Source organism: Rhipicephalus microplus, chromosome 7, assembly GCF_043290135.1.
Source record: "Rhipicephalus microplus isolate Deutch F79 chromosome 7, USDA_Rmic, whole genome shotgun sequence".
NCBI lineage: Eukaryota > Metazoa > Arthropoda > Arachnida > Ixodida > Ixodidae > Rhipicephalus > Rhipicephalus microplus.
In genome coordinates this window covers 78,065,989-78,078,082 of record NC_134706.1, presented here as the reverse complement: position 1 = coordinate 78,078,082, position 12,094 = coordinate 78,065,989, and the positions used below count along the sequence as shown (strand labels likewise).

General features: G+C 48.3%; 1 protein-coding gene across 1 annotated transcript in view; it reads left to right on the top strand.

Annotated features, from left to right (window-relative positions):
• The window catches only part of LOC142767512 (uncharacterized), a 35,068-nt gene extending 28,409 nt beyond the window's left edge, over nucleotides 1–6,659 (top strand). The window contains exon 4 of the mRNA XM_075869309.1: nucleotides 6,467–6,659. Within this exon, the coding sequence (XP_075725424.1) occupies nucleotides 6,467–6,524 (58 nt within the window). The 3' untranslated portion in view covers nucleotides 6,525–6,659. The remainder of the gene's footprint in view (nucleotides 1–6,466) is intronic.
• Nucleotides 6,660–12,094: the final 5,435 nt, after the last annotated feature.

Below are 12,094 nucleotides of genomic sequence, written 5' to 3'. Positions count from 1 at the left end.
TCGGCGATCGTCTTGTTAAGCCGCTCGGTGAGGCTGTTGGTCTGTGGGTGGTACGCTGTCGTCCGGCGGTGGTTTGTTTGGCTGTATGCCAAGATCTCTTGAGTTAAGTCGGCAGTGAATGCGGTTCCTCTGTCGGTGATAAGGACCTCCGGGGCGCCGTGACGTAGGACGATATTTTCGCCGAAGAACTTAGCTACCTCGGATGCACTGCCTTTTGGCAGGGCTTTTGTCTCGGCGTAGCGGGTGAGGTAGTCGGTAGCTACCACGATCCACTTGTTTCCGAAAGCCGACGTCGGGAACGGCCTTAGTAGGTCCATACCAATCTGCTGGAAAGGTCGGCAAGGTGGATCGATTGGCTGCAGAAGTCCCGCTGGCCTTGTCGGCGGTGTCTTGCGTCGCTGACAGTCCCGGCATGTCCTCACATAACGAGTGACGTCGGTGGTAAGACGTGGCCAGTAGTACCTTTCTTGTATCCTCGCGAGCGTGCGAGAAACACCGAGGTGCCCTGCCGTCGGATCGTCGTGCAGGGCCTGCAGGAGTTCTGGTCGCAGAGCTGAAGGCACCACAAGGAGGTACTTAGCTCAAAGCGGTGAAAAGTTTTTCTTTTGTAGAAGACCGTTTCGTAGAAAGAACGACGCAAGTGCGCGCTTGAATACCTTCGGGACTTCGGTGGTCCTGCCTTCGAGGTATTCTATTAGGGCCTTAAGATCCGGGTCGGCCCGCTGTCGTTCAGCGAAGTTGTCTGTAGTTATCGTTCCCAAGAAGTAGTCGTCATCCGGGTCGTCTGGTAGCGGTTGGTCGACAGGCGCACGAGAGAGACAGTCGGCGTCGGAGTGTTTTTTGCCGGACTTGTAAATGACAGTAATGTCATATTCTTGAAGTCTCAGGCTCCATCGTGCGAGGCGACCTGAAGGGTCCTTCAAGGTGGCTAGCCAACACAATGCGTGGTGGTCGCTCACAACTTTGAAGGGCCTGCCGTAGAGGTAGGGGCGAAATTTCGACGTAGCCCAGATGATGGCGAGACACTCCTTTTCTGTTGTGGAATAATTTGCTTCTGCTTTGGATAGCGATCGGCTGGCGTAACTAATAACCCTTTTAAGTCCGTCAGCCCTCTGCACAAGAACGGCGCCAAGACCTACGCTGCTTGCGTCAGTATGTATTTCTGTCTCGGCGAATTCGTCGAAATTGGCAAGTAACAGAGGCGTCTGGAGGCGATGTTTAAGCTCCTGGAAAGCGTGTTCCTGTGGCGTTTCCCACTTGAATTCCACGTCGGCCTCGGTAAGGTTAGTGAGAGGATCGGCGATGCGGGCGAAGTTTTTCACGAACCGCCTATAATAGGCGCACAGGCCCAGAAATCGGCGCACGGCCTTCTTGTCAGTGGGTGGCGGGAAGTCGGCGATGGCGGCTGTTTTCCGTGGATCGGGACGAACTCCAGACTTGCTGATAACGTGCCCCAGAAACAAGAGCTCCTCATACGCAAATCTGCACTTTTCTGGCTTCAGTGTGAGTCCGGACGTCTTGATGGCTTGAAGTACAGCTTCAAGGCGCCGAAGATGCTCGTCGAAACTCGAGGAAAACACGACGACGTCGTCCAAGTACACAAGGCAAGTCTGCCACTTCAATCCTGCCAGTACTGTATCCATAACGCGTTGAAAAGTTGCAGGCGCTGAGCAAAGGCCGAAGGGCATGACCTTAAACTCGAAGAGGCCGCCCGGTGTTATAAACGCGGTCTTCTCTCGGTCTCTTTCGTCGACTTCGATTTGCCAATAGCCAGTCTTGAGGTCCATTGACGAAAAGTACTTGGCGTTATGGAGCCGATCAAGTGCGCCGTTCATTCGTTGGAGAGGATACACGTCTTTTCTTGTGATTTTGTTCAGGCGGCGATAATCGACGCAGAAACGTAGGGTCCCGTTCTTTTTCTTCACTAACACCACGGGGGATGCCCATGGGCTCTTGGACGGCTGGATAATGTCATCCCGCAGCATTTCATCAACTTGTCTCTTCATGGCCTCACGTTCTCGCGCTGAAACCCTGTACGGACTCTGACGGAGTGGTCTGGCATTTTCTTCGGTTATGACGCGATGTTTCGTGATTGGGGTCTGCCGAATTTTCGATGATGACGAAAAGCAATCTTTGTATTGCAGGAGCAGGGCCTTGAGCTGTTCTTGCTTATCATTCGGAAGTCTGGGATTGACGTCGAAAGCTATGGGAGGGGCTTGGTTCCTCTGAGCAGGTTCCGCAGAATCGGCAAGGGCGAAAGCACTGGTGGCTTCGACAATTTCTTCAATGTATGCGACCATTGTTCATTTGTTCACATGTTTGTACTCATTGCTGAAATTTGTGAGCATAACCGTTGCTTTGCCTCCCCGCAGCTCTGCAATTCCTCTTGCGACGCAAATATTTCGGGTGACCAACAGATGCTGACTGCCTTCAACGATGCCTTCCAAGTCAGGTGATTTAGGAGCGCCGACTGAAATAATGACGCTTGAGCGAGGCGGAATGGTGACTTGTTCTTCCAGCACATTCAAGGCATGGTGTCCTGACGGCGTGCGCGGTGGTAGTGCTTCTTCTGTGGATAACGTTATCGACTTTGTTTTTAGGTTGATGACAGCACCATGGAGGCATAAGAAGTCCATGCCAAGGATGACATTTCTCGAGCAACGCTGTAGGACTACGAAGTCTGTAGGATAAATACGGCCATTAATGGTGACTCTCGCTGTGCAGATTCCTGCAGGCGTTACGAGATGACCTCCAGCTGTGCGGATTTTAGGGCCTTTCCAAGCTGTTCTAACTTTCTTTAACTTCGCGGCGAACGACCCACTGATGACAGAATAGTCAGCTCCAGTATCGACGAGAGCGGTCACACTGTGGCCGTCGATAAGAACGTCGAGGTCGCTAATTCGCCGTCTCGCATTACAGTTAGGGCGTGGCGTCGGGTCACGGCTGCGTCGGCTTGTTCCGCTGCTTTCATGTTGCGTCGTCAGGCCACCTTCGGTAAGTGAATTTTCGGCGTCAGGGCTTTGCCTGGTTGGCGTTGTGTTCGGAAAGCTCCGTCGCGGCGTCGTCGTCGTCGGAGGATCTTCGGTAGTTCGTCGCGCAGCAACCGCACCTCCACCGGTTGCTGCCCTTAGTTTCCCGGATACGGGCTAGGAGACCGGCCCCGCGTTGGGCCGGAGTACTGCCGTGGGTGCGGTGACATGCGGCGGCTGGGCGACGGTGAACGGGAAGGACTTCGTGGTGTCTATTGAGTTCCTGTCAGGTAGTCGGCGATGTCACGTGGCCGTTCCCCTGGCTGCGGACGTGGTGCATCGATGGCGAAGCCACGCAGTCCCATCTGTCGGTACTGGCAACGGCGGTAAGTGTGCCCGGCCTCGCCGCAGTGGTAGCCCAGTGGGCGGTGGTCAGGGGTGCGCCAAATGTCGGTTTTCCTCGGTGCACTGCGCTGGCCCACTGGCGAACGGTAGGTCGTCGGTGGGGGTGGTGGCGGCGGTGGTGTCTGGCGACGGAAGTGCGACGGGGCGGCGTTTCGGCATGGACGGGGAGGAGCGTTGTGGCGCACGGCAGTGGCGTAGCTCATAGTTTCTGGCTCAGGCAGCGGTGTTTGGGGAATTTGAAGCGATTGCCGAACTTCTTCTCGCACAATGTCGGCGATCGAATCCACTTGAGGTTGCGCTGAAGGCAACAGTTTGCGCAGCTCTTCCCGCACGATCGCTCGGATCGTTTCACGCAGGTTGTCGGAGTCACTGGCTTAAGCAGCAGCGCATTCTGGAGTCAGGCGACGATTGTACTGTCTGGTGCGCATGTCCAGGGTTTTTTCGATGGTGGTCGCTTCGGATACAAATTCTTGGACGGTGTTCGGTGGATTCCTCATTAGTCCCGCGAAGAGCTCCTGTTTGACCCCTCGCATGAGGAAACGAACTTTCTTCTCCTCAGACATGTCTGGGTCAGCGTGACGAAATAGGCGGGTCATCTCCTCTGTAAAAATTCCAACCTTTTCATTTGGTAGCTGAACCCGGGTCTCTAGTAGAGCAGCGGCCCTCTCTTTGCGAGCGACGCTCGCGAACGTTTGCAGAAATGCGCCGCAGAAGACATCCCACGTTCCGAGAGTGGACTCCCGATTCTCTAGCCAGGTCCTTGCGGTGTCTTCCAGGTAGAAGTACACACGACGGAGCTTTTCTTCGTTGTCCCAGTGGTTGAGGGCGGCCACACGCTCGTAAGTTTCTAGCCAGGTTTCCGGGTCTTCAAACGATGACCCATGAAACGTTGGTGGTTCCCTGGGTTGATGATTGACGATCGCGGGCTGGGACGCTCCGGTTGTCATAGTCGCTGCAGTAGAGGTCATGGCCTTGGCTTTCCGCGGCTTGTCTTGTAGAAGCCCGTACTCCGGTGGGAGACCTTGCTGTCGACGGCTTGTTCGCTGCTCTTGGTAGGCGTCGGTGTCTTCTCCGCGACGTGGGCGGGGTTCACGGCTTGACGGGGGCGTCCGGTACATGAACGAAGCAGCACCTCCACCAGATGTCATGGGATCGTGATGTGGCCGAAGACAGGAGACTTCGTGTTGGGATTTCACTGTTTATTTGGGCGAACCTGTGGCCAGTAAACGGAAAGTCCGATTTACAGCAGCAGTCTTGCACAGATAGCAGTCTCGGACTGATAGCGGCGAATGGAGCATCGGCCTTCGTTCAAACAACTCACAAGCGGTGAAGCGCGTCGGCATTTATACTCTTGCCGTCGAATGTTCTAGCGTTATCGCTGGAGGTGGCGTAGGTTCCAGAACAATCTGTACCGTTCACACAGTGGGCGTGATCTTATCGAAATGATCTACTACAGTCCGGAACCTTCTCGAAAACTACAGGCGCGGTTTGCGCTGAGAATCGTGTGGTGTTTTGGGACGATAACAAAAACTTGGGAAATAGAACGTGGCAATATCTCTTAATTGAGTCTGACTGAGTTTCACCTATTTTGGTTCACCTATGATCTTATAAAGTCACCTTCAGCATTATTATCTGCCTAACCCATATTCACGTTTACAATCATGTATACTCACACGTATTACAATTAAGTATTGTTTGTACATTATTTTAGGTTCATTGATCAGAAGCGCAAATTACGTAAGGGAGTATACCTTGACTTACCCGCCAACTGTTCCAAGGACGCTCTTGATAAATACAACTGTCATTTTTTTCAAGAAAATGACCTTACTCGTTTACGATCACTCATCATTCGTATTCCCAGGTACTATATCAATGGGCTTCGAGAAAAGTGCCGACTACACGAGATATTTGTTCAAAAAAGCATTGACACCTAGATCGAACATTCGAATTCTGGACTGACCGAATCTTGAGTCGACTCACTCGTACTGTTTCAGACGCCGATTGAGCCATTAGTATAAGCCTGAGTGAGTACGAATGAAACATACTTCCTATGAGTATGATTCCGGGTGAGTCCAGCCGAAGAACATTTTAGGAGTGAAGCTCCTAAAGGCATGCGTTTGTCTATACCTGGTATGTATGTACGTGACCGCCTATACTTCCACCTTTACCGACTATTTACTACTTCGTCCTTGCCAAAATTTCACTACGCCCATCACCGATACGCCACTTCACCAACCATGAAACACTCTTTAGAAGCAGCCAATATGCACGCAAAATGGTCGTGTAATTGTATGTAGGTGCGCGTTAAAGTTCCATAAATTGTCTCACTGTGTCCATCCCTTGTTTGTACGTGACCACCTATAGTTCCACTTTTGGAAACTCCACTACTTCATCCTTGCAAACATTTCACTTCGCCCCATCACCAATTCACCACTTCACCAACCATAAAATCGTTCTAATGAAGGGGAAACTTAAGCGAAATGTAGCTACCTCTTACCAATAATGATTGCTTTATAAATAGATACAGTGTCTGTCACGTCTTTGATGGTGGAGTGGGTGATATTCGCGGGTATTTAGGGTTTAGTGAAAAAACCCTCCAATGCTTTGCCCCAATCATCATCATTCACTCCTTGAATATGCTGTGATTTTTTTTGTGAGAGGAAGTCCTCTTGAGTCCGGCTCGCGAAAATGTTAGCGAGTGTGCGAAAGCTCCACTTCTTTTTTCCTTTATACGCTCGTCACAAACTCAGTGAGAAATTAGTGAGGACACATTCCCTGCCCACGCGATATGCTGTGACTTAGTGCCTGTAGCATCAGCAGTTTTCTGAACAACTTACATTCAGCTCCGCCGTATAGGCGCCTTCGAGATTGAAAGGTGCATGGTGACTTTGTGAGTTTTCCATTTTCAGAGGCCATTCGTCTGCCTATTAAAAGAACATAAGTCTTACAGTTTGTTGTCAAATCAAGTAGAAATGCAGCAATCTACCTCAAGCGTGCCATTTGAGATAACCAGACATACTTTGGCATGCTTTCCCCTTTTAGAAAGCACGTTGTACACGTTGTGATGGTGTTTTTTCTATTTTCCTTCGCAGTACCGGAAAAACCATCCAGGGGGAAGAAGGCACCGGGGCGATTGATGACAAACCGTAGAATGGGTGTCAAGTTCACCACATTCGCAATCCCAAGATGCATTCACCTATCCACGATGCATACCATGACAACCATTACTTGTCAATCATTTTCGCTTTCTTCTTATTGTGATTACATACATATTTCACTGAAGTATCCCTTCGCAACCATTTGCAGCGGTACTTCATTCACAACATGAAGTCTGTGCATGCATTTACCAATGTCTCTATGCTTAGAGGACGAGCGAAAGCCATTGAAACATCTCATTTTGTCGAAAAGGAATAAAATGTGACCTTAATCTCTACGGCGTGTCTGGACGCTGTGAACAAAACGTCAACAATAGCGTTCGTGTATGTTACATCAGGTGTTTTCTGTCACGCATGATTGGTTATTAAATAGCCTTGCTTATTGAAATCCGCGAACTGTTGTATGAGTTTTATTGACACTAAATATTGTCACTTGTTCCCGAGTTTGTTCCAAAAAGCACAGATATTAATCAATCTTAATGCCGGCTTAGGAGGGGGGGGGGGGGGGCGCAGATCTATGAATTTCCTCGAAGTGACTTATGATGAGTGGGCGAAGATAGGTCCTAAGGTCCATAATAGAGAATTTAGGTTTGCTGTACGCAAGGTTGTATGTCTTCAATGTGCTTTGAGTTCTGTACAATATGTTTAAGCCTGCCTTCTACAGCATTAGTTTACCGTGCACAACACCCAAAGCATGTACTACGCCTATGCTTCAACAGACTTGCCTTTTAGTGTTGCTTCGTGCAATCTCGTTAAAAAGGAAGAGGCTGGAAAACTTGGTATAAGTCAACGCAACGCAAGAGTCGAGGCATATGAGACCAATCGATGTTTTCTGAAGATGAGTGGTGGTTTGACGTGTTAAGGCTAAGTAAACTAACAGCGCATGAGACATAAATGGCAAAGACGATCGCTTACTGCCAATATACATATACTAGATGCTTCAGAACTTTTCAAGACCACGAGAGAACAAAAAAGAGAACCGAGCTGGTATCGCTAAACGCTAAATACAAGAATAGTCTCATTGACGGCGATGTCTTTACGCGCCAGCTCTCACGTGTCGTGAAAGCTGCTTTGTTGAGGGCATCGTGTGCAGTAAAAATCATTTGAACTTCTTGGGACACACACGTGCATCCACATGCACGCTAAATGCACGACTAAACCAGACCTTTACTTTCTAACAGTTGGAATGCTTTTGCAGACGATCATTCCGACATCTTCTGATTAGACACATCCAGCAACCACCACAGTTCAAAGGGATCACACACACGACGTCCCGTACACCGCCCACAATTCCGGCGGGGTGCTTCGCGTCACCAACTGATTCAGTTGCTGCTTCGTTAATAACGTTGTCTGGTCGTCCAGCGTTGTGCTCCGGCACAGCGGCTATCACGATCCACTGATCCTGTTCTTCTACTGGCTTCAGCTTACTTATTTGCGTTCCAAATCCACCAAAATGCACACTGACATTGTTGCCAATCGTAATGTTGTCCGTATCAGCCATATCGTCTGTTTCGATTCGGCAGTTCGAGATCTCACGAGAGCTGCCAGTAAGGTACGCAATGGCCGTAGCAGGCGCAACGTGGGTACACGTAATCGTCACAATCTAGCGTGCGCGAACGCACGCATCTCTCTTAGGTTCAGCGCATGCGCACTCTTGCTCCCTCTCTCGCTTTGCGTGTGCTAGGCCGTTGCGCGCGCTGAACTAAAATTATCTAATGTTTACGTTGAAGTCGCCGACTATAGTAAAAGCGTCACTGTGATTTAGCTTAGATAAAACATATTCATCTTGAAGTATTTGAGCAGGCACAGTGTGACAAAATAAAATGCGTGAGCAAGTGCCATATAACGACTGTTTTTCTTTATTTTTGGAACGTACGTTCACTTAGAAAAATCCCCATGTCTGCGCAATCTGGAAAAAAAACGTGGCTGGTTTCTTTTTGTAGGCATTGATAAAACGCGAGCATTGGTACAACAGAGCTTTTTATTGAAAGCAACAGAGTACCAATCAAGAAGGTAGTAAGTCAGGGGGTTAAAATCACCCCAATGCTATTTACCGCGTGCTTATAGGAGATTTTCAGGGGCCTAGAATGGGAAGAGTAACTCAGAGGACGAATAATTACAGAGTTAGATAAGAAGAGCAGAAAGATAGGTCTAAAAGATAATCTGCAGAAAACGAAAATGATGTACAACAACCTCGGAAGAGAATTGCGCTTCAAGATAGGTAATTGTGCACCAGACGTTCTAACACACTATGTCTACTTAGGAAAGGTAATAACCATGGAGCCGAACCAGAGTTGAAGTAACTAGAATGGGGCCAAGCACATGTGACAAGCTCTCTCAAATCACGACAGGTAGATGGCCACTATCCATCAAGTGGTAGGAATATATTAAGACGATTGAGATCGGGGACTGCTTTGAACGAATGTGGTTTATTAGAAGTGAAGTAGCACGTGCTTGTTTCCGGCTTGTGGCGTTAGATGATGATATTTTATAGCATATACCAGCTGAATCTTGCCGGTACTCGGCATCTGAGGAGAGACCTGGAGACTTACAAAGAGGGGCGATGTGTGTTACAAAGAGGGGCGATGTCTTTTTTCGCGGCGATGTTCGTTATCCTCACCTCAAGCTGCAAAGACCTGATCATAGAAATTGACTTCTTAACAGAATATGGCACCGTCATCAACATCCCGGACTGTTCAGTTACGTTCCGCAACAGCCCTAGATTAGTCGACTGTTCAGGCGCGATACGTAAAACTTTACGTATAACTGATGATGATGTGGTCGTCCCGCCACGGTCATGCACTCTTGTTTCGGTGGAAGGGCACAAATCGTTTGACGGTGAAGGTATTGCCGACCGAATCGGCTCGCTACTATTTAACCATGGCATTTCATTTGCACGAGGTATCGTCCTTCTCACTGGCGGATGCACGAACTTGCTGTTGACCAACTTTAATGTTTAGCGACGGCGCCTTCCGAAGGACACAGCTATCACTGCGTTCGACAATATCGTAAAATTACAAGGCAGTTTATGTTTGTCAGTATTGGACGAAGCGCGTAATCAAGAACCAAAACACGTACTAGACGTTGGCCCCTCTCTGTCAAAGGTTGACCGCTAGAGACTTCTTCAGCTGCCAGCCGAACTCAGTGACTGCTTTTCTTCGACATCATGAGTCGGTCGAACACGATTGACAAAGCATCGAATAATCACTAAAGACATGGCGAGACCTATTCGCCAGAATCCTTATCGTGTAGCTCTAAAGGAATGCGAAGTCATACAGCAACAAGTCACGAAAATGCTCGAATATGACGTTATTCAACCGTCACAGAGCCCTCGGGCATCCCTTGTAGTGCTAGTAAAGAAAAAAAACAGCACCCTGCGTTTTGGAGTTGACTACAGGAAGATTAATCTGGTGACCAAGATAGATGTGTACCCACTCCCACGTATCGATCACTCCCTTGACAGACTTCGGCACGCTTGCTACTTTTCTTCCATGGACTTGAGGAGTGGATTCTGGTAAATCGAGGTAGACCCAAAAGACCAGGAGAAAACCGCTTTTGTGACGCCACATGGTTTATATGAATTTAACGTCTTGCCCTTCGGTTTGTGTTCCGAGCCCACAACTTTTCAAAGGCTCATGGACACCATACTTTCGGGATTGAAATGGAAGACGTGCCTAGTCTATCTGGACGATGTCAGTCTTGTCAGACACTTTTGACGAGAATCTCGAAAGGCTGGAAGTTGTTTTACGTGTCATACGGTCCGCAGGCCTGCCATTCAAACCAGAGAAGTGCCATTTCTGTTTCCATGAACTTCAGTTTCTCAGTCGCGTTGTCAATAACGCAGGCGTTCGGCCCAATTCTGGAAAAATTGCCGCTGTCACGCAGTTCCCAGTACCGTCCCAATACGTACGTACGTACATACATACATACATACATACATACATACATACATACATACATACATACATACATACATACATACATACATACATACATACATACATACATACATACATACATACATACATACATACATACATACATACATACATACATACATACATACATACATACATACATACATGCATGCATGCATACATACGAGACATGCCCACGACGACAGAAATTAGTTGAGTCTCGATATAATTTTTGTAGCTGTATGTCAAACTTGTATGCCAATCTACTATGGTGTCGGAAAGAGACGAGCAGCATTCATAATATTTAAAGAAACACTATTGCCATAAAAGCGGAACCGCACCTGCAATGGTAGCCTTAATCTTATCCGCCAAGGGCCCCACGGCCTTGTGACACATGTACTGGTCCCGGGGCACTACCGCAGCCGCTGGTGCCTCTCCGTATAAAGTGTGCGGTAGCCCCACCACTGTCACTTCGGCATTGTCTTCGGAGAGCTCCTGTAGCAGCAATATCTCAAGCTCAGCAGGAACAACTTGGTTGTCCATGCATTTTATCATCTCTTTCAGCCTCTGGACGAAATAGAAACGCCCGTCCTCGTCGTAATAACCAATGTCACCTGAAAAAATCAGAGGAAGAGCACTAAGAGTTTTTAAAGAGACATGTTAAGCACCTCTCGCGCATTTTGGATAACTGAATAATAACCCATCTTTGTGGCACTGGTTTTCAGTCATAAATAAACACGAATGGCCTAATCTTTCTTTAGAAATCACAGGATTGCTCCTTCATGAAACAGTGTTTTAGGTATTACGACGAACCTTTAATTCTTATTGCGCGTGGTTGCGTTATCCGAGAAAAACTACTAACGGTTCAAGTAAAAAGCCAACCAGTACGGCTGTCATTTGCAAGTGACAGACAGACGCGCCGTGGTTTCGTGGAGGGAGCTAAGTGATTAGAAATGGGCTGCTGAGTTAAAAAAACTGATTTATCCTCCTTAGGAGCAATATAACACAGGCCAGGATTACATGATCGAATGACTGTTCAGCTACACGGCGATACTTTTTGTGCTTTAGACAGTATTTGTATGTTTACTGTACATCCGGGATGACTCACTGCTGTCTCATAGTTGAGTACGATGTACTTGAAATCGTTAAACGCTTTTTATAAACACACGGCATTCTCTTACTATACAGATATCGCTGAACGCTCCAAAATGTGTTCCACTGTTATAATATAGTATAGTGACGTGAGGACTGATAGTCGAAGTACCGCTTTGCAATGGAAATATACATCGACATAACGGGCCACTAAACAGCTAAATTAATTTTCGCGCAATAATAACGTACATTTCGAAAATCCCGCAAACACCACTATTACCGACTCCAGACCAGCCATCAAAGCCTTCGAACGCGGAGTCATCTCCGACCAGGCGTTACGTATCCTGCGCAATGCGGACCCGAGTGCCCTGAAGCATTACACTGTCATCTGGTTCACCGCCCACCTCGGCCAGGTGCCGGTTGCCCTATCTAACTTCAACGAGATCGCCCATGATGCAACGCGCGCACGTACCGACCACACTGTCACAGGGCAACCTCATCTTGCTGGGTTAGATACCAATCGGGATGCACCAATTACGTACAATGAAATTACAAA